Raw genomic sequence first — 23,979 nt, 5'->3', positions numbered from 1 at the left:
TCCCCAAATAACCGAGACGAGCCGTCCCACTTTTTGGGACCCTTTCGTATGGGTGCCAGACTGAACCGATCCGCTCTCGGAAGGTGGAGCCACAACACTGCAGACCGTTGATTGGTCGAAAGAATTGTCGCTTACCCCAACAGCGGCTGCATTTCTCCTGGCGGCACACAGTCTTCTCTGAAACAAAGCTTGATTGCATTTTGTATCAAAGAGCTACATGCCAATCACAGAGGATGAAAAGCTGCATGTCTTCCATTGTTGGTCTTTGTAAACTGTGTCGCGCTGCTACGACATCACGCTATTGTTTAACAGCTGTAGCTTTCAGCATCTGGCTTACACGCCACCTACCAAGAGAGGGCACAGTTTTGCTGTGGAAACGCAAACGGGATCAGGCTTAACTGTCCCAAACAGTACTTAACTGAACCGGACTGCTTGGCAGAAACATGGCTTAACTGTAACAGAGCGCGTGACACACAAAAGTCAAATGCATCAGTGAAGAGGAATGACGGACCAACATCAAAAATGTTTTTTATGACACGCGATGTAAGAGGTACACAGTTGACAGGGGACCTTGCATATAGGGATGGGTACCTTTCACATTTGAAACGATAAGGTACCGATGACCGGTACCTGGTAAACGGTATCAGTTCTCATCGGTTGTTTAATGATAAAATCTCAAAGTTTTTCAATTTATCATATTGTTTATTAATAGATAAACTTGTAATGCTGTGTTCATGTCCAGCATGGAAAATCCCCTACTCTTCCACTCCCTTACTGTCACAAAGATGTGTTTAGGTACCTAAACTTGGTACATTTGGATTGTACCTGAATCCGTACTCGGTACTACAGACAGAATTTGGTTGGTACCATAAAAGTACCTAATTCGGTACCCATCTCCACCAGCATGTTACTGTGTAACAGGCGGTGCGACCCAAGCGCACTGACAGCAAGTCACAAAGTTGGCCGACAGTATATCATAGACACCAGTTTACCGCCCAGCACTTGAAGCATGCAGGCTTTTTTACTTATTACAGGTTTCTTTCAAAGCCTCAGTTGTCAAAAGGTGCCAGACTTTAAATACTGAGCAGATAAAACTCACCTAAAGTTTATCAGGTGGTTTTTGGATGTGTTTTACTGGTACTTTATCAGATTCACAGACTGATCAATGTGTTTCCATCACTTCACTCTGATGCTCTAAATCTGAGATCGCGCCTCGTCTTTTGCCGTAACACTCTCCTCACTGTCGCTCTTGTCCTTTTTTTTTTTTTTTTCTCATCTCTCTAAAAATCATCGCCAAACAACACTCGCCAATCCTCAGCACCACTTGACGTCAAACTACTTTGTTATGAAACTGTTCTCAAATCTTGAATCCATTTGCTGTAAACTGTTAGCGGCACTTTATCCCCCTCCCCTCCACCCTGCAGGCCTCAGAACAAAAAGCTGAAGCGCTATCAATTTATCAAGAAGCAGGCAAATTGCCTGTGCACACACACACACACACACACATACACACACACACAAACAAGACAGCATGCACAGAGAGGTATTAGGGACACTCACAGGGACTTGAGGCCTTAGAGCGATCCATTAATCACAGACTTTGATTCTTTTGAGCCTGTGTGTGTCTTTGTGTGTGTGTGAGGACAATGTGTGTCTGTGTTTAATAGAATAAAGGTTATTTGCAAAAAAGACCTCTTTACCTGTCCATCCATCCAATGCAGTCTTGCAGCCTTGGCCCGATGCATCTACAAAAGAAGCAAATCAAGAAAACAACATGAGAATTGTGAAAACCTTTGGTGAAATGTAAAAGACGCACAGATCCTCCTCACTGGTCCAGGCTCTCAAACCACTCTTTTCAGGCTTTCTCAAACAAATAAAACCTGCTTCGTAAAAACCCTTTTACATAAGATTTGGGTATGTAAAGACTTTGTGGGAGTGTGTTACATAAATGGGTGATTCTTCTCTACACTACACCTACACTAGTACTATAGGCGACACATCTTTTCTTTCATATAGGATGGAGGATACAAAACTGACTCCCACAGCAGAATATAACATCTCCAAAATAAATGCTCCCAGTAGCCTTTTTCTACTTTTCTTCTTTGATAATTCATCCAAAGCTTTGAGAAGTCTAAACTTGAGCAAGACCTCCAAAGGTTGCTCAAGATGACTAATATAACTTTTTTTTTTTCAGCTGCTCTCCTGCATCACTGCACATCTTTTTGTAACTTTCAGACTGAGAGTTTTATATTACCTGAATTCATTATATGCTCAGATTGTTCTGAAAGACACGACTAAAGTCAAAAGAAGAAACATTAAAGAGGGGGTATTGTCCTTTGTTAGACTTTTAACTGTCCCATTGATACTTAAATTAAAGCTTAAACAAATCAATAAATCTTTGTTAGTGAAACAAGTGCAACAACAACAAGTGCAACAAAATTTGCAGTTTTGTTGGAATGACAATTAAAGTTGTACTCTATTCTTACATCAGCATCTTTGTTTTAGCTGCTGTCTCTTAAAGGTTCCCTGTTCCACAAATCCCCTTCCGTCTGATTGGCCAGGCCATTCTTTCACCCACAACGTATTAATGTTGTTTAAATCACTGAATTTGCCTGTGGATTGTGAAAATGAGATCTTAACAAAACTTGTTGAAATTATGAGGTCATTGCATTGAGGTCATTGCATAAGGATCTCACAATTAGCTCACGTTTGAGGGTTGGGCTTCCAACTCCAAGGTCTGCCCATAGCTTTGCTCCAAACAGGCCTTAAGTATGAACATCCAGCATTCCTGTGTATATCCATTTTGAAATATGGGAAATTGTGATAACCCCTCTTTAAGTTTAAAAAACAGTTCAATATCTGATGAAGTCAGTTACCTAATTCAGTGCCTGACGTCTAAAATACACTTACAACTTTGAAAAACCTTTATTAAGGGAGGGAGTCGTCCAGGGAGTTGTCCAGGATAAAGCAGGCTGCTCTGCCGGGTTTCACCCATTTCTCCATGTTTGTGATTGGTCAGACCCTTATACTGTATAATTAATGCTTGCAGTCTCCCTGATGTCACCTTTCTGTTTCTGAAGCGGACTTTTTAAGCAGATTGGCAACTGCAGCCATGTTGGAAGTGACAGGGGCTTCTAGTAGAGCTATTGGGCCCCCACCAGTCATGTGAGCTGAGCTGTACCTCTGATTGGGAGAGCTCAGGATCTTAATATCCTCTATTCTGCCAAGTTAGAAAAAAATTCCCTCCCCTGTACAGTGTGTGTCTATAGTGAAATTAGTGATTCAGACAAAAGATGTTTTTTGAACCAGGCTGTAAATAGGTTAATTTCTGCTGTAAAAAGCGCTTTTTTTTGGCTTGGTGTGTTTGTGTTTCTCTACTCAGGACTGGAAAACCCTGGGTTCACTTACTAAGAGCGTGGTCACACTGGCCATCCAAAAGGTGCCATGCTCAAGCACGATTGCCCCCCTGCAGCGCTGTTCCCCAGCTGGAGAGTACGGCCAGCGGTCACACTACCCCAATATGAACCAGACTTTAGCTGGTATCACACATGCGCACGGCCTGCCTACGTCATCGTGAAGTGTCTGTTCACATGAAGTGCGATCTCATCAGAGTCGGCACAATGAGACACAGAGAGTACTGCTACAACTTTAGAGACTTTTGGACTTGTAGTAAGTAGTTTTCGCCCGACGCAGCCATCTAACACCCCGCTTTTTTTAAAATGATTGTCGAGAGATGCGCTCGCTGTGATTATACATAATGGATCGCACACGCTGTCCGCGTGCTTGTGCTCGTGCATGAAGTAAACCATGCCGAAGCCCACCTCTTTGAAGCGTGCCGAAGCACGGAAGGGAATCGTGCTTAAGCACAGCACAGTTGCGGACATACTGGCCTTTCCAAACGTGCTTTACGGCTGAAGCGTGCTTAGGCACGGCAAGATTGGCCAGTGTGACTGCGTCCTAAGGGGCCGTTTACACAACAACGGTTTTAGGCTAAAACGCAAAAGTTTTGTTGCGTTTTAGCCTCGCATTACCACGAAAACAGCGTTTCAGCCGACCTAAACTCAAACTTTTGAAAATGGCCTCCAGAGTGGGATTTCCTGAGACGCTGCTGACACTGTTGCTGTGTAAACAGTAAGCCGGCATTTTCAGTGGAAATGCTGACATCACGCTCAGCTTTGAGCGAGTGCATACAATTGGATGACAGTACCGTTGTTACAATTGTCACGAACTCACGTGTTGTGCTTGTGCTGCTCAATCTGCTGAATCTGCTAACTGTCTTTATACAAATATGCATCTGTTACTCCACTTTTGCACTTTGTATTCCCCGATACACCAGATGATCGAACCAACTCTACTTCAGTCGAGATCTACCAAAAGCTGCTTCTGGGCAAGACAGTTATAGCACCACCTGCAGGCCTGGCATGCTTACTTTCCAGTTTCATTTCCAGTCCCTCTGCGTTTCTGTGTAAACACAGATTTTTTTCACTGCCTTTTAGTGTTTACAGATGAAACAGTGTTGTGTAAACAGGGCCTAAGTACCAGCTTCGTAGTACCACTTTTCAGGATTGCAAATGTCTTGTTAAGTCCACCCAGGTATCAGACAGAGACCCCGGATTTGTTAATCGCACTCCTTGGCACAAGCCCTGGGTCTTTATCTAAAACCACTCTTCTATTACAGTTAGTGGACACTCTGGGATAATAATCTGACAAGTCAAACTCTACAGTCCTGGATCAGGACCTGAATCCTCTGAATTTCCTCCTGCTGATTCTTAAAGAGGGAACCAGAAAAAAAACTGAAGCACTGACTTCAACACCTGCTTTTATGTATTGGCTGCTGTTTCCTTTTATTTATCAAGAGTTTTCAACAGCTTGTGCTTTGATTTGTCTCGAGGTGGCAGGACATTTTTCTGCTTTAAGCCTCTTTAGCTGACAGTGCAGTTACTTCCAGTCAGACAAAGAAAAAAAAACAGATTTTGTTCTGAAACGCATGCATTTCTCTTTCACTGTCGAGTGCCTTGAGAAACTGTGCGCCCTGGTACTTTCTGCCTGAATGGAACTGTTTCACTTTGTAACAGGAAATTTATTGATTTACTTGTTTCACTTGTGCTTCTCTTATTCCTGACCCTACAAGCTATCATAAGCCTGAATCAATGGGCTCTTCTTATCTTTTAACTTCACCCTTCATTGCTGTCTGTCAAAACACAGAGTGCCTTTGTGTGTGTATATCAACTCCAGTCCCAAGGAGGCGATGAAAAGCATAGCAATTTCTCTCCACGGTACACATGTAAATGTAAATAGTCCTCTCCTTCGCAGTCCATGAGTGGCGTCATGTGCTCCATCTGCCCCATGTAAACTAGACTCAGGATTTGTTTGCTCTTTTGTGTGTTTAGAGGCCGTAGTGGTTTCACTCCCGTCTCTGTCTTTCCTCTCTTTGTCTATTTCCCTTATCTGGCTCTCCCACGGCTTGTGTTTTTGAGAGTCGGAGCTGCTTATGAAGCTATACCTGTGACAAAGTGTCAGCCTGGTGTTTTCCATTTTCGACTACATTGCTATGCTTGGGCGAGCCGGAGGCTGTCACTCCACAGAGGAGAAATAACACACAAGCAAGTGACATAAGCTCCCTGTGGAGTTAAATACAAAATGATGTCTTACCAACCCTTGTTGAATATTACATTGAGCGATCAGTGGCTATTGAGCAGTGGAGAGTGGCATGGCACTTTACTGGCTCCTCTGTGTTTCATTCCCCTTCTCTGCTCCCTCTCATTCTTTGTTTGCTTTCCTATTTATTTGTTCTTTCTGTGAAGTCTGGGAAAATTCTTGTTAATGCTGGTTTCAACATGTCTTTATCAAAGACAGAGGACATGGCAGTGACATGATCAGAGATTTCTCTTGATGAAAAGTCACCAAAGAAAGCAGCTTAGAATAATCTGTTCCGTAAAAATGAGACTAAAAACAACTGTACATGCTGCTTGGTAGTGCAGTGGTTAGAGGCTGAACAAGTGTGGAGTTTGCAGTCAGTAAGTGTGTGTGCAAACATGATGGTCTTGTGACAGGCCGGTGACCTGTTCAAGGCGTACGCGACCTTGTGACCAATGATAACTGGGAAAGGCTCAAGCCCTGGTGACCCCAAAAGGAAAACACGCCAAAGGCCTTAGGATATGTGCATTTGGTTGGCAAAAAATAAACTGTCACACTTGTGAGTTGGTACCAGACTTAATCGCTGGTTAAGTGAAGTTTTTGGTGGTATGTATGTAGGCTGTGTCTGGTGAAACTTGCATATAAGCAATGGGCAGGCATGTGAACATTGACCAAATCAGATGCTCGGGATGCTAGTTCTGCTAACATAGCTCATATAGGAAAAAAATAATCAAAAACAAAACCAAACAAAACTTCTAATATATCGTGCCAACTTTGGTCAGAATTAAAACAACAGTTTTAATTATCAGGTAGGCCATCACTTGCTGTGCTGTAACCCTCTTGTCATGACTGTACTTACCCCTGGGTGCAGTTGGCGTGGCAGGGGTGACATTCATTGTTGGCTTCTGCGTACTTGAAGATGAAGCTGTTGGCACCTTGCAGGCCATCAGGACACTTCTCCACACAGTTGGGACCATCTTTGAAATGAAGGCATTTCACACAATGTTCTGGACCCTGAAGCAAATAAAAAAGAAAGAAAGAAAATAATTAATGTATATACTATTCCCCACAGGGTTGAGTTTCTAAAAGGGTCTGAATGCACACCTAATCTCTCAAGTCCCTAGCCTGGAGACCTCGACCCTCGATGTCAGCCCCAAAAATGTTGGAATTCATTACACGTATGCAATAGAAATAGTAACATTTCATTACACACAGAGAAAACAGTCGGTAATTATTCTGCCAAACAAAGTTTAAAACACCATATTAATGTGCTGGTGTTCTGTCTTAATATTATTAAAACATATACATTTTATAATCTTGTTACTCAAAGGCTGGACTAGGGACTAGAGTTGGAAACCAGCATTTGCTATAAACTCCATGTGCAGCACATCAGATTCATACCTTGTTATGAAAATATATTAAATTGCATCGTCCTGATCAGTTCAATTCAGATACTGTTGAAATAATGAAAATAATGGGCCTTTTATTTCTTTTATTTATGCTTCATCAGCACACATCGAAGAGTATTGTATCATTTTTTTTAAAGGGACAGTCCAAAAAACTCAAGAATTGTACAGCATCTTACTTATAGCAGTCAGCAGGTTAAAACTAAGGAATGTCTATCAGTTTAAACTTAGCTGCCATTTGTCCCTCCTGCCCCCTCAGCTTTGGGGTAGGAGTAAACAGAATCATAAATAACAGAATGACAGGTGACAGACATTGCTGTCAATGTCTTTTAGAGTACAGGGGATAGAGCTGGTCACTGCCCAATGGATGAGCTTGCTGAATGTTGTGATGTTGCTGTTTAGATCAATAAGACCTTAAAGGATCTCTGGATTCTGAGCGACATTTTCACATTTAAAGATTTCCTCTTTCTGAATGACAAATGAAGACATGATCATGTCCTGCCAGTCTCCTGAAGCGTCGGCTGACATGCAGGTCCAAGGCCAGCTATAACAGAAATAACATGGAAACATCTGAGGACACTGAACCTGAGCCTACTCCAATTCAGGGTTCAACAGGAGTTTCTATTATGAACTCCAAACTGACAAGAGTTTTGAAAAGATAGGTTTTTTTTTTTTTTTTTTTTTGGGGTCTTTAGAGATCTTTAGGGGTCTTCAGAGGTTTAGAGGACCCAGGGGGCTCACTTTGTTCTAGATGGCTTGTTTTGAATAAAGTTTTTTGAATTCAGACTGACTGAACTCCTTGGCTGATTGAACTCTGCGTCTTCTTCCTCAATAGTCTAAGATCTAGGTATTAGAAAATTCAGTGATGAAGAGTTTGGGCAGAGGAATTAGGGGCCCATCCAGACGAGGCCTGCAGGAGGCCCGAAGCACCAGAAAAAAGTTACCACAAGAGTTCATCTCACGTTTTTTGACTGAATCAAGTCCTGGATTGGGTAAATAAGAAAGCATTCATTGCATCTTACATAAATGACTAAAACACTAAACTAGAGGTAACTTCCTGCCTTTGTTTTAATTATATTGCAGCATTATTGGAACATGAGCAATTTTTTTTTTCAATTTATTTTCAGCTTGATGGTGGAGGTTTAGGTCTGGAGGATTTGGGCTTGAGAGGTGAGGTCTGCAGCCAGACTCGCGCGATTTTCAGCTCTGAACTTTACCAACATCTTTTGTCCCATTTTCACTGTAAGAATGAAATATAAAGAGTTATTTCTGACTTTCCTTGCTCGCAATTCCAGCACTTATGACAAGAGATGACTGAAATTGAGGGCTGGCAAAGATTTGATAGCTTTGTAGTTTTCTCTAAGAGTCATGACTCTTTCTCAGTTCCCTCTGATTTCTTTTGTATTTGTCCTGAGGACATGCAGGAAATAAAGGTTTGCTGATAGAAACACGTCTCCCTGAAGTAGCCACACTCACCTCTGGTTCACTGAACATTTGGTTCAGTCTGGACAAAGTCCCCTTTCACTCAGTTGACTGACACTTTCACTCTCAAGTTTAAAAAGTTTATGTAGCAGGATATATATGATTATAATACTTGACATCATGGAGTTTGGCATGAAGGACAAAATTGTGGTACAAATTGACTTGACAATAGATCTGCTGTAGCCTCTGTTTGTTATAAAGAGTGATTGATGGGTATATTTCCACATCAATAACTTTCTAAGTGGTGGTTTCTCAGCAGCTTTATGGATTAAACTGTTGTGCTCGCACCAGAAAAGCAGCGAAGGCTTGAGCGATAACGGGAAGCTAAAGAGAGAAGGTGAACTGAGCGAAAAGGAGAGATGAGAGCAGGGGAAAAGAAGTGCGGTGGAGTAATAAGTGAAAGCGAGTGAGATAGAGGCTGGACGTGGATGCAGAATAGCAGAGCAATGGGAACAGGCAGTAAGAGCCAGTGAGATACAGAGTGAACAAGAGAGAGGAAGAGGGACGGCAAGGAGAGAGCAGACGAGGCGAATAAAGCAGTGTGAGCGGAGCAGGCAGATAATAACCATCGCTCACAGCATACACAATGACCATAACAATTCGCAGAGAACAGGATTTATGGAGCTAATATAGGCAAAGGAGGAGGCAGGGGAGGGAGGAGGGAGCTCTCCCAGACAGGCCTCGCATCAACAGCAGCCATCCTGAAGAACAACTCATTGACGATCACACAAACAGAGAAACAGGCCATTCAATCAACAATCACACCCCTCACTGACAAAACACTTTACCAGCATGCAGAATAATTATCACACGTATCCACTCATGCTTTACATGTGCTGAAAAATGAGTCAGATTGGGACACGCAAGGGTTTTAAGATCATGTGACCAGAGGGTTTTTGTTCACATTGAGGACATTCATTCAAAACTGTAAGCGGGACACATGAAAAACAACTTAAGGGAAGTTATTCAACCATGCAATCATACCCCCTTAAAGCTATTTTTAGGTCTGAGTCAAGTCACTTCAGTTCTGTACAAAATGAAATCATTCATTTTACCTCTTACCAGCTAAAAGCTGTTACTTGAGTTGTGTTTTCATTACACCTAGAATTGCGCAAAACACAGTATTTTCAAAGAAACCTCAAACTTGAATAAAAAGTTTTTACACTCTCATGAGATAGTTTTTCAGAAGTTCCGTTTTTGAACTTTATTTCAAAAGTGCAATGGAAACACCTTTTTTTCAAAACATGTCATGTTGTCATAACAACACACCTCCCTCATCTCCTCGTACGTGTCCACTGCCACACATACAGGCTCCATCCCTTGTATCAGCTCTGCTGTTACTTATATGATTAATGTAGATATTTGTGTTTTTGACCGACACCTGTGAAGGCATTAGGACAGCTGAGAGCTGCTCAGTTTTGAGTTGGTGTGATCATGGCCAACAGTTTGACCAGTGAATAAAAACACTGGTGTTCATGAATTGGCATCATCATGAGAGCAGTGTCCGGATGCACGTACATTTTACTTTACCCAACTTGTGCGCATTTCTAGCCGTGATGGAAAAACCAGCAAGGCACAATTATTCTTTATGGAAACTTCAGAAATATGCCTTTTATTTAGCCAAAAGTGTAATGGAAACGCAGCTTTTGACAGTTGAAGTCTCCCAGCAAGAGGTAGGGAATATATCGCATACACCTAATTTATCACGGGTTGTCACTTTCTGCAGGTGTCACAGGAAGCTGCACACACCCACACACAGAAAACTCTCCTGCACATGCCTGTTTTTGTATTTGGAGAGGAGAGGGGGGGGGGGGGGGGGGGGGGGGGGGGGAGTTGCTTACATATCACATTGGTTGCAGGTTTGTGGTTTGCAAATGCAACCATTAAAAACCCAACTAAAGGGTCTGCTTGAATCTTTGTACTTGTGTGATTATATGCATCAAAGAGTTGAATTCAAAATTTATATAGCATTTGGACGATTAATCAGTATATCGTGTATCGTGATATGAAAAGTTTGGGGTATTGGTTTAGGCCGTTTCATGCAGTCCTACTCACAACCTTCTTAAGTTGGACATATGAGTAAGGTATAAGAGGACAAACAGATCAGGGATTTGTAAACTGACGGACATGGGTAACTGTATTCATTCATACCTCCTGCTGCTTATCCTATTCAGGGTCACAGGCTGTACTCCCTGGACTGAGCGCCAGTCATTTACAGACTTGACGCATGGGCCACGTCAACATGCAGTCAGTTTTGGGTTAAGGTCAATGTTCTGGTTTCTGAAACATTCAGAATAACCTATTGTGCATGGGCAAACAGGGTTATTCCTGTTAACGTGGTGGTCTGATTAAAACAGACAGACAACATTACGTTATGACGCAGTGCGCGTCAGTCTCATGTCGTCTTCCTGTATCCATAGCAACAGCAGCAAAAAAAAAAAAAAGCAGCAGCAGCACGACAGACTTCCTGTACTCAAAAGACCAGGGTTCTTTGCAAAAAGAACATGTTCAGAACACACATTAATGTTCCTTTGGATGGGGATATCCTGATAGGCGTATACATGACCTAATATTCAGGTTAGAAGAAGAGGAACCCAGAGGATGTTTGGGGTTTTGAAAAACCAGAATATGAGCATTTTCACTTTTTCAAAAGGGTTATTGATGTTTACATGGCCATACAGGGTTATTGCATATATTGTGAATATGAAAGTGTTAATGACGGCATGTGAACCTAGCTACAGAGACAGAAAACCTTTTCAACCCACACTCACACTCGCTCTGGACAATTTAGAGCTACTGATAAACCTGATGAGCATGATTTTGGGAGCGTGGGAGGAAGCTGGAGTACCCAAAGAGAACCAACACATGAACAGGGACATCAAGCAGATTCCACACAGGAAGACCCACCTTGCCCCAACCGGGATTTCAACTGGCGACCTTCTAGCTGTGAGGCAACAGCACTAACCGCTGTGCCATGGTGCAGCCAAATGGTTAACTTCACAGATATTAACACTTCTCAGACAGAAATACAATGATAAAATTAATATTATAACTTCTATTAAGTGGAAAATACTGTTTGGCTGAGTTGCAAAGCTTCAATCTTTGTTTTTCTTTTCCTTTTTTTTAAACAACAAAAACTGAGCAAAAATGAACACTGAATGTCCGAATTTGTTATCTTACCACAAATTAGTGTTTTGTGTAATTTAGTTTGAGGGAACTTCTAAGGGGTGCACACACATGTGCACACACACACACACACACACACACACACACACACACACACACACACACACACACACACACAAACTGCTCTTGCCAAATAATGACTGACCAAAATGAGCACGAGTGCTTGCTCTCACATCCAAATCCGTGTCTGAGCATCAACATGCAGGAGGGCATGCAGCTGTGTGTATGAATGCATACACTAATGCCTCTGTGTGTGTTCTTTGTTACAGGGGCGTCTGTGTGTGTGTGAACATACATTCACGTCGGTATAATTACGCAATTTGAAAGTCGCTGCCCCCGCTGGCTTTGACGTTGAGTGTGGCTCTTTGCTTTCATGAGTGTCTTCCCCCCCTGTGGTTGCTGGTGTGTGTGTGTTTGTGTGTGTGTGAGCGTCTGTATCCAATAATCCCATCACATCAGCAAGCTAAATTATGTGACAAGGCTAAATAAACAGTGTTGGGTCCAGCAGGGTGTTTCAGCATCCAAATTATCTCAGGAACGCACAATGTCATGACCAAAACCCCCGCTGCACGTTTTAAATTGGCCGGCTTGTGCGCTTAACTCTGAAGTTTGTTGTGATCTTGTTGGATCTGTGTGTGTAAATGAATAATTCCACCTCCTCTATCCCTTGTCCTTTTCTTTTATGCACAAACCACGCTCGGGAGGACTGGCAATTAATCTTTACTGTGTCAGAGCTCACAGTCAAGACTTTTAACAGGCAGCCACATAAAAGAGTTTTCCAGGCATGATCAGGTACATCAGGGAGGATTTACAAGATATTTCACTATGATTTAATGCTCCAGCCCAGTCATCATGCTCTGCTTCACACTGCTGGAGTCCGTCACTTCACTCCGTCGCTGGAAGTCTTAAAATACCATAACCGCACAAAATTTTATTCATGCATTAATGATGAGGTGGAGGGATTATAAGTGAAGAGGAGGGCCCAAATGAAAACAGATAGACGGATGCTGAGACTGATACCAGGAAACACAGAGCAGTCATACACAGAGCAGTGTACAGCCACTCCACTCCTCTATTTGGACAGCATCTGCTTTACTATCAAAGTGAACAGTCTCGACATGACTCCACGGTGTCTGTTGTGCAGTAAGCGTCTGCCAGCTACAACGCTTTTAACGCTGGCTCAACATATGGGCACTTTCAAGAAAAAGATATACGGTTAGTGCCAGTGACAATGGCTTTACAAGGTTCATGATTACACAGGTTTGTTTTGTTCTTCTCTGTTTTTCTCTCTGAGGAAAGAGGATGGTAGAAAATGGAAGAAGGTGAAAATGACAGACAGAATGTACAATGCTAATCTTGTGTTATGTGAATGGGATAGTAGATTTGAGCAGATGGTTATGGCAGTCCCTTCATAGAGACAGATAAACCATGAATCATCCATTACCAGTGTTTCCCCAACCATTGTATAGGGGGACGGCCCACATCCCTTCCAGTAGAGACCCCCCACCCCCAGAAGTTGATTTACCTTTCTCCTAAAGAAGGTCTATCCATTTGAAAAAAAAATAAAATAAAATAACAGACGAAATAGCCTTATGTTTTTTATCTAATTTACATCACTGGATGTTGTTTGGACATCGCCAGGTTCATATTTCTCCTCACGCTTTTTGGCACATGGCAAAGTCCCGCTCCAATGCATTCGCAGTTATACCAACACATGCGCACATCTACAAACAGAGATAAACACATCCTATAGAGCTGACAGAGAGTTGGGAAAACCACCACAAAAAAAAACAAAAAAAACAAACATCTCTCAGCACCTTCTCTGGGAAAATGCATATAAGGATACTGTAATGTGACAAATGGATATGCTTTTCAGGGAATTAGGAAATTTTCCAAACCTTGCCTTGCACTGAAAATTGTATTCTAGAGGATAACTATGTTGAACATAACTATCAACCGAGGACACTGAGCCTCAATCATTAATAGTGTGAACTCACAAATATGTGCTTAAACCATGCATATGAACGTTTAAAGCACAAATCTTGGATTCATCAATATGTTCTTTCTGATATTTATTCTTACACTGCAAACAAAATTAGAGACTGTGCTAAGGCATAAGTGAAGATGAAAAAAAATGAAAAACACATACTCGTTTGACTAAATGCATGGCAACTTTAAAGTGATACTCCGGGATGGAACAAGTTGGGTCCTATCACAAGGTTTAGGGCAGAAATTACCCCTACAGCAGTGATTTTGTGCAGCAGAAGCCCAGAGCGCTCGCACCAAACATCCCCTCCCTGCTCCTCTGCCGGTTTCCTCTGCACTCAGATGGGGCAAATTTTTACTTGCCCAAAAACACAAATAAACGGACTCCCACAAAAAAAAATCTGACATCAGTCTGCATTCACGCTTTATTTAGAGAACTTTGAGCGTGTCACTTTCACACAAAAACACAGCTTAATAAGGCTCTAGTTCTCATCGTGTCTCTTCGTCCTGGCAGACTACCTGCGTTAGTTTATATCTGGCACGCCGTGCACGAGGACTGATACACTAAGCGGCGAGCGTTTCGTAGCCAGCTGTGGCTCTGCAGCGGAGGTAGCGCCATTTTACACCACAATGAGAACTAGAGCCTTGTTTAGTGGGGTTTTTGTGTGAAAGAAACGCGCTGAAAATTCTCTAAAGCATGAATGCAGACCAATATCAGATTTTTTTTGGTGGGAGTCCGTTTATTTGTGTTTCTGGTCAAGTAAAAATTTGCCCCGTCTGAGTGCAGAGGAAACCAGCAGAGGAGCAGGGAGGGGGTGTTTGGTGCGAGTGCTCTGGGCTTCTGCTGCACAAAAACACTGCTGTAGGGGTAATTTCTGCCCTAAACCTTGTGATAGGACCCAACTTGTTCCATTCCGGAGTATCACTTTAAACTACTTTCAGTAAAAGAAAAAAAAAATTAGACTTTAAAAGAACTCATAAATAAAAAACCTGAGTTGGCTGAATGTATTAAATAATCATCAAATTAGCACATTTTCACCCTTATCATACTTAGAATATTGAATCTTTTACAATTTAAAAAAATAAAAATTGTTTACAGTTGAAAATATGACAATATTTTTAATTGTAAACTAGGTATTTAAGATCACACACACACACACACACACACACACACACACACACACACACACACACACACACACACACACACACACACACACACACATATATATATATATATATATATATATATATATATATATATATATATATATATATATATATATATATATATATATATATATATACATTTAACATTTTTATCATCAAATTATTGACCACTCCAGCCATTAATGCCGTCAATTTAGGCCATGTCTACATGTTGCCTGGTATCTGGTAAACTGCATTTTTTTTTTTTTTTTTTTTTTTTTTTTTTGTACTGTTGAGCCTGTCATTCACACGAACCCAGAGTTTTTTGGTCATTATAAACAATATTTTCTTAAAACCCAGGCCAAAGTGAAGATTTTGGAAAACTCTGGTTTTCTGACAGGTGCTCATTCTGATTGGATGGCATGGGTTTCATATCTGAAAAACACTGCCAAATATGGGTTTGGCATGCTTCAAGCACTTTTCTGTAGACTTGTCTTGTGTGTATGGACAAAAGTATTTAAAATGGTATTCGTCTTTGAAAATACCCGGCTATGTGTGTGAAGGGCCTTATTTAAGATGCACCTAAAAGTTGCAAGGTGCAACAACAAAAAAAACACAACTTATGTTACAGTTGACACATTTTAATTTGTGGTTATGACGACCTACATAGAGAGCTAGAGCAGCAGACCTCTGATCTGACATGAGTCTTTTTTCATTGATGATAAGAGGCTTTTTTATTAGAGGCATTAGACCCTTAATACATGTGCCAGACTTCTTTTTGAGCTGCTAATTGATGCTCAGGCTTTCATCATGATGTTTGCAAGGGACTCCATGAACACATTTCCTGTTATAAGCCAGAGGTGTGTGTGTGTGTGTTGTTTGTTGTTCCATGCTAACGTTAGCCTTGGCTTCATAAGCTTGTACACTCAAACACAAGCGCTCTGATCCTTTTGGGAGCGGGGGGTGTTCAACCCTTCTAAACTACATTTGGCGAACTATTTGACAGGGTGTGATGGGACACAAAAGACAGCACACGGCCCCTCTGGCTCACAACTGTCGCAAATCATCCCTCTCTATCAAACAGCAAGATAAGATTTTAAGAGAAAGCACAGGGTCAGGGGCCTCATGTGTCTGTGGGCGTTGTGTGCAGGAGAGACAGACAGAAATGAAGGTCAGGGATTTATTTTTTTCACTGCGGCATCTTTCTAATGTACAGCTGCGACCAAACAATCTTTCAAAAAGCTGCGCTTTGCTGAGAGCCTGTGCAAAGCAAAAGTTTGCAAAGAGTACATGAGCACTCTGGAACTCAATTACTTTGATAAAAAGAGAGCAATAAAATTCCTGTCCCTGAATACACGTCTGATGGCTCACGTGGTGTGAGAGCAGCACCAGTGTGTTCATGAACTGCAAACAAACACGGCGTGAATTGGCATGCAACATGATGCAGATCTCAGCTAAAACAATCAGTTTTTGCCTTTGAGTCTGAACATGAGACATAATCAATGGAACAGCTGAAAGGCACGCTCTGCCCGCTAATACAATAATTAATCATTGTCTGGGATGACCACAGGGAGCGTCTGCAGCTCCAAGTCATTCGCTGTGTGGTGAGTGAAGCAATACTTCGGCCTTGAATGCTTTTCTTTGCAAGGCCCAGTGCAGAAAAAAGCTGCTTTAGCCGGCTGAATGATGAAAGGTGTTAGTCTTTTCATGCGGTCTATTGGCTGCGAGGAAAGTGCTGAAAAATACTAAAAACCTTATTCGTGAAAGGAGGGTTTGTTTATTTATTGATCTATATGTTTGTTTGTTTTTAAGTGGGGTTGTGTGAGGTACTTGTCAATTATAAGGTTGCTTCACGCAGGAAATGCCGAACAGCTCAACTTCCTTGTTTGAGATAACACCCAGAGTCACAGCACGGAGCTCAGAGCAAGTCAATCCAGCTCTGCAGATGGGTCCATTTGCATCACTTAGTTCAGCTAATTCAGAAAAGCCTGATCTACATACCCATTCGAGTGTAATTAGATTATTCCCAGCATATTGTTCTGTCTTAGAAAGAGCCCAGACTCATAACCCATCAACAAAACAGGTCATTTTGACAGTGACATTTACGTACGTGCTGTTTTCCCTGGATACAATAAGACATCCTCATGCGTCAGAGGACATACAGCAGGAAAAAAAAGAGAAACTCTTGTGGTAACTAAAGAGCAGCACACGTTTGGAGTCACCTGGTGGTGCAGGTGTCTAAACTGTGAGCCCCTTCCCCTGAACTCTGACATCGACTGCTGTCACAAGTGGAGCTACTTCAGTACCTTTCTGAATCAGAGGATACCAGCTGCTCACACCTGCAGTCTCCATCACTCACCATCCAGAGGTCCCTACCATGCTGAAAAGCACTTTCCTTCAATTTTCAGAAGATAAATCTAAAACCAAGGACGGAAGAGTAGGAATGTGTTCTTAAAGTCAGCTTTTTTTTTTTTTTCTTGTTTTTGTACTATATTTTGGTCTGAACAGCGTTTTGGGACAGTAGCCACGTCATTCCAAAAGAAAAGAGCCAATCTGAATGGACATTTAATTGGTTTCACAGGGGTGGAATATTCCTTTTCCCAAACTTATTGAGGTATCATGTATCCACTCAAATGGAAAGTTGTCAGAGTACGTTCTTTCAGCATAAGATGCAACTAGAGACGTACCTCAACTTTAAAAATGGCAGCAAGCCGTCAGCACTGGACTGCTGTGGAAAGTTTGTTTTTGATCCAAACTTTAAAAGAAATGAACATAATTTCAAGACTGGACGGACTAAAAACTCGCAATACAGAGTATTGCAATAACGTGACAAACAAACTGTTGTCCTCCATCTTTGATAAATCACATGATGTTAATGTTTTTCTGCGCATGCCCCATTGACTATTCTGTTTGATTACAGCAGCGCATGTAGACCAGAGATTGGAATACTCCTTTCCATGTATACTATTGTTTTCCGGAATGTCATTCAGAAAGATTCCATTTGGAAAGACGAAAAACTCCTCATGTAACCGTGGCTACTGTCAGATCACACTGGAGCTGTCCGTGGTACTCAAGGAGAGGAACTGAGCGAGCAAGAATATAATATTTTGATACCTATTACTGTACTTTACAAGCAAAACATTGCTTTTCATTTACCAACTGATGTTAATATGAAAATCAGATGTACTGGTATAAAGGTTTATAGCATAATGATCATTAGCAGTGGGAGCAAAAAAATAATAGAAATACGTTATATTGAGATTTTTTTGTTTGACAATATAAGAAAAAGAACATGATTCTTTATATATATATATATATATATATATATATATATATATATATATATATATATATATATATATATATATATATATATATATATATATATAAAGTTTTTCTTTTTTTTTCTTTTTTTTTAAATTCAAATCCCTTATTTCAGTCTTTGTTTATAAACTTGATTGGAAAAAAAAATCCACTTTTCTCCAGCAGAGGGTGAGATGTTTTTCTCTGACGCACGTGATCTGCATTTAGCCTGTAGAAATTATCACTACCATGAATTTGATAGAAAAAGCAAACTTGAAATCGTCAATATTGCAGAATTACAATTTAAACCAAATTGGCACCCCAAAAATCATAATAGCATCTAATTGCAAGAATAGTATATTGTCCCAGCCATAATGATCAGTTAAAAAAGAAAAACGTGTGCTGCCTCCGAAAAACAAAACATGTTCATCATAGTGACTGTCTGCAAAATGCAAGGACATAAACTTTTTAGATTTATAATTCATTTAAGCTGAAGTCGGTATTTTGGTGAAACTAGCTTGAAATTAATAAAGTTATGTGGTAAAACTGACCCTTTTCTACAGCCCGGCTATTTTTTCCTCCCTACTCTGACCGGTTTAAGTTAAACTCCACTTAATTGACTTCAACTGAAGCCTATCCTCACCTACAAAAGTCTTGTTTGAAACTCATTTATCTGTTTTTCTTTTTTAGTGATCATCGTTGATGCTTTGAGTTCAAGCTTTTTTCCCAGTGTCACACCTGTTCAGCTCTTTGGGGAACTCTCTGGGAAAATGTTCAACAAAATACTACAAAAACATGTTAGATCAAACCTAATCTTGTGATATGTAAATGAAATGATATGATATTCATTGATATGCACCAGTCTTTCTAAGTCTGCTTGTTTTTCGCTGCTGACTTACTTTCCCTGTTGCATTATCACTTAAAGATCATTCCTCTGTCCGACCAAATACTAAACTTGGACTTTCATTTATAAAATAACATCCTCTCAGTCGTTATTTTTGTTCCCATTCCAGAAACCTTAGTCAAAACCACAAGCTGTCCATACATCACAGAAATGATTGTTTTAGTCGTGTGGTCAAAAACTACAGGCGTCAGCTTACCGAACCAGTGCAGGTCAGAGAGTCATCGTCAGCGCGCTCACACTGGGCGTCACACTCCACACACACCGACCCGTTGGCGTACTCTCGAATATCCCTGGGAGAGGAAAAGAGGGACAGAGGGAGGAGATGGAAGGAGATAGAAAGAAACAGGGATGAGAAAAAAGGAGAAGGATATTTTTGAAGCAGGGGAAAAGCATAGTTATGTACAGACACTTTATTTCGCCGGACAGAAGTTATACACTCAGTTGCTTCTGATGTAATCTGCATTTACTGTAGTATGATCTCTAAATAATCCAGGTAACACATTTGCTAGAGTATCAATACTGCTATGATAATCAAAATGTATATTTTTTTTACGTTTTTTTTTTTTTCACTGAAATGTGCTTTAATGTGGAAAGTTTAGTCACAAAGTAAAAAAAAAAAAAAAAAAAAAAGTGAAACATTTCCCAGGTTTTTTTTTGAATGTGTCATTTCATGAGTTTTAAAAGAAAAAAGACTAAATAAATAAACTAATCCAGTGGTAACAAATAATCCTGCAATGCTTTAAGTTTTGGATTTAAAAATAAGAGGAAATACATTTTCATTATCAACTAACATGCTAAAGAAACTGGATCCAGTGGCAACAATGTTCTGCAGTGCTCCTCATTTCTAATCTGTATGTTGATCTCTCGGCTAATTTCCCCGGGTGTTCCTCTAAAGAGCCTCCTATGGAAAACCCATTGAATATTTAATCGACATCCTTGAAACCAAGGATGTCTGTTAAATACTCAATCAGCTTTCCATAGCCTAGCCTCCCTGTTCCCACACAAGTTTAGGAATCATTCTTTTCATCAGTTCAGTCTGGATCAATCCAGAGTTCAGGGCGCCTGTCTCAGAGCACAGCAGACAGATAAACAGACTCTGATAGTTAATCCTGGTTTTATTTGTCAGCTTCAATTTGCCAGTGTAAGCATTGTTTCCTGTGGAGCATATAAAAGATTTAAAGGTCACTGCTTATTGTCATAGCATAAAAAGCAGTCTGAAACATTCACACACACACGCACAGAGTGTGCACACATCCTTGCAGGAGTATTGTAGCTAATTAGCTAACCATAACACTGATATCATCACGCGGGAGGTCCACACAGTTGAAAGGTGCAGCTGTACCTGTGAGGGTTGCTGCGTTTTTTAAAAATCAATTAAATTAAGTGCCTTGTTATTCAATTTCTGCAATCCCCTTATAAGAGTAGAACAGAAGAGTGGCCTGGAAAAGTCATTAAATGTGACCACGGAGCAGCTGAGTTGGCACTTTGCCTTTGCCGCTGCCAAACAAGGAGAGGGAATTTCAGGTTCTCCTCTTTTGGTCCAAGAGGGAAAACAGGATGTTCAATCTCTGCCATGGAGAAAAAATGTCATCAGCCCAGTGGGATCTACATCAAATTAGTATTAATTATGCTTCATCTGGCCTTCATCAAACCTTCCAGGAGGTGGGGGAAGGTGAGGCTTTGTCTGGGTGTACTGGTTGGAATAATGAGGACTCAGTGAAGCTGAAGGATGGAGATTTTGCTCTAGGATTTTAAGTTTAGCTTCCTTTACCTGAGCTCTACACTGTTCAGAAAAACATGTTTTCTCCATGCATTTGTATCAAATCTATACCTTTTTTTTATTTCAGCAGAGTAAACTGTTCTCACAAATAACCTTCTAAACTAAAGTCATACTGTCAGAAATGTACGTTCCCACTGACGAATAATGCAGCTCGACTGGCATTTTAAACATTTAATTGTTGGCATTTAAAAGTCAGGTACTTAAAGCTTGTTGTTGTTTTTAGCTGTCTGACCATAGTTGTTTAAAAGAAAACAATCTGTGTACATTAGTGACAGAGGCTAAAGATGCACAAAATCATAAAGTGCATTGTGGGGTTTTAGCAGCGGTATCAGCTTCAATTTCAAAGAATCCCTATTATGTGCACCATTTTTTTTTTCAACAAACAAAAAAAAAAAGTTTTTGTTGAGTTTTCAACATTTTTTGAAACACACAATTACAATTAAATAAATCTAAGGACACATAAATTAAAAGCAAAACAGACAACAACAAAAACAAAACAACAAAAAAAATATTTTAATCACAAGTATTCTCTCAGAAAACAGTTTCTGCCACAGCAACTGTAATGACCGTAGTTACAGACATCACCAAATCTTTACCAGTCTGACACAAGAACACAAGAAAGACTTTATCTTTGACCAAAATTAATAAATAGACCCCAGATATTTTTTTTATATTTCCTGTTTGTCTTGAAGGGTATATGTTATTTTTCCACAGCCAAGCAGAGAGACTTTTCATTAAACCACTCTGTGACTCTCAGCCTACCACTGCTTTTCCATGTTTATGCTATTGCTCTTTTAGCCTGCAGTATACACAAGTCTACAGAAGCTCCTTCTCTGCAGGTCACATCACATCCATTTGGTTGGATACCAAGAATGAAAAGAGTTTTAGTAATGGTCATGTCATCCATGTTTTTGAGTAGAAGAAGAATAAGTACTTGACTCATACCACAGTTTTTTACATCCTGTAAGTGAAAAGAGCAGCACACATGGAGTCCAGACACAGTTCATGGATTTGTACTTACAGACGTCAGAGGAAGCTGCAATTGGACAATACACAACAAAAAAATAAAATCTAAGCAGGTGTTTTTTTTTTTTTTAAATTAGTAAAGATTGTCTCATTGGACTTGATGTGACTCACATTCACCTGAAAAGTCAGAACGTTTCCACCAAGCAGTCCAGTTTGGTTCAGTACGGTTTGGCACGGTTTGGTACAGATACTGGCGCTACCCAAGTAGCTGCCTGTTGCAGCAGCTCTCTCGTCTTTGTCCGTTTCTTGTAATTTTTTCGTCTCTTTTTCGTAATCTCTGTATTTGGAGTGGATCATCACTTTGTATGGTTCATTGTTGGTCACGGACACCAAACTTTTTAGTGGCTTCGGCGGTATTTTTTACTACTTTTCTCCTGTGTTTGTCTGGAGATCCTACATGTAACCATGGCTGCATTGTTTACATGCGAAATTAGCTGTTAGCAGCCTGTAGCATGTCAATGCTAACTAGTGTAGGGCTTGATGATTTCCCTCGAGCTGAGGAGGAGGCGGTGAGGACGACATGCTGGTTCTCGGATGTGAGCTGGGAGGTGACGACGTGGACCTGTCCCTCCATCCATCGTTGTTGGGAACGTGGGATCTCGCCCCGGGGGATGGACAAGCTAGCTGTGCTAATCCAGCGGCATCATGCTGTTCACGGATGTGGCTGACGGAGCTGACATCGGACGCCGCGACACATCGGAGGAGCTTCGCCTGCTGTGAGCAGACAGGATCCAGGAGACAGAGACTGAACAGACTGCTGGGGAGGCTCAGTCCTGGACCCTGTGGAGGTGGAGACTGGCTGGGCTGGAGAGTGGTGGACGAGTGGTGGACGGGATGTTCTCATCTAATTTCTTATGGACATTTTTGCACTTTCTATACTCTTTCTTACTTTTGTTTTCTGAAATGCTGCGGTGACTCCTGAATTTCCCCTCGGGGATAAATAAAGTATTTTCTATTCTATTCTATTCTAGATAAGCCTTATCCCGTTTGTGTTTCCACCGCAAACTGTGCCCTCTCGTGGTAGGTGGCGTGTAAGCCGTATGCCGAAAGCCGCAGCTGTTGAACAATAGTGTGACGCCGTAGCAGCGTGACACAATTTACCCCGCTAATAAATCCAACAAAGAAGAAAAATGTGACACAGTAAACAAAGAGCACAGATAGAAGACATGCAGCATTTTGTCCTCTCTGTGATTGTGCAATCAAGCTTTGTTTCAGGAAGTCTGTGCGCCGCCAGGAAAAGTACAGCCGCTGTTGGGGTAGGTGACGATTCTTTCCACCAATCAATGGTCTGCAATGTGTTGCTCCACCTCCCGAGAGCGGATCAGCTCAGGTTCAGTAGGGCACCCATTCGAAAGGGTTCCCAAAAAGTGGGACGGCTCATCTTGGTTATTTAAGGAATTGTCCTGGGATAAGTAAGTGGAAACGCCACAAAATGCATGCTGTACTGTAAGGAACCAAACCGATCTGCTTGGTGGAAAGCAGCTAAAATGTGTGATTTTCGTAAGGAGTACAAGACCTTCTTCAGTGGCACCTGAGCAGTGGCCAGAAGGTTCAGCTGGGCACCCATACGAAGGGTCCCAAAAAGTGGGACGGCTTGTCTCAGTTATCTGGGGATCTGTCCCGGGATAAGTCAGTGGATATGCCAAAAAATGCGTGCCGTACCGGGACGAACCGAACTGGTCTGCTTGGTGGAAACGGGGCTAAAATGTGTGAATTTCTCGTAAAGGGTACAAGACCTTTTTCAGTGGGCACCTGAGCAGTGTTCAGGAGGTAAAGTTGCACTCCGGGGGTTCAAGCTCAATTACCTTAATTCTACCCCATACTCGGACTTGAGCTGATGACACTCCACTTTTCAAGCCAAGTTCCTCCAGAATGAGCTAATGCTGCCCCAAAATTATGGTGCAATAGAGGAGATTCCACAGGGTATCGGCTTTAAATACATGAGTTGCAAAAAAAAAGAAATAAAAAACAATGAACAAAGTGCAGCCGTGAAAGAAACATGCAGTATTCAAAGCATAGAAGAACAGAGTGTTGGTGTCAAACAGGGTCAGACGTCATGCTCAGTGAAGCTCTGCTGATTTGGCAGACACGGTGCCGGTGGTGCTGGTAACGCTGACGCA

The 23,979-nt window shown here is 41.2% G+C and overlaps 1 protein-coding gene across 2 annotated transcripts in view; it reads right to left on the bottom strand.

The window, feature by feature from the left end:
• Nucleotides 1–23,979, bottom strand: part of erbb4b (erb-b2 receptor tyrosine kinase 4b) — a 525,535-nt gene that overhangs the window by 109,110 nt on the left and 392,446 nt on the right. For both annotated transcript variants that reach the window (XM_074694273.1, XM_074694274.1), the window contains exons 14-16: nucleotides 19,250–19,343; nucleotides 6,497–6,651; nucleotides 1,701–1,745 (exon numbers count right to left, since the gene is read on the bottom strand). In XM_074694273.1, the coding sequence (XP_074550374.1) occupies nucleotides 1,701–1,745; nucleotides 6,497–6,651; nucleotides 19,250–19,343 (294 nt within the window). The remainder of the gene's footprint in view (nucleotides 1–1,700; nucleotides 1,746–6,496; nucleotides 6,652–19,249; nucleotides 19,344–23,979) is intronic.

This window comes from Halichoeres trimaculatus, unplaced genomic scaffold, assembly GCF_033239565.1.
Source record: "Halichoeres trimaculatus isolate MK-OKI-2021-1 unplaced genomic scaffold, fHalTri1.1 fHalTri1_scaffold_19, whole genome shotgun sequence".
In the NCBI taxonomy this organism is placed as follows: domain Eukaryota; kingdom Metazoa; phylum Chordata; class Actinopteri; order Labriformes; family Labridae; genus Halichoeres; species Halichoeres trimaculatus.
This window is presented reverse-complemented; position numbering and strand designations above follow the sequence as displayed.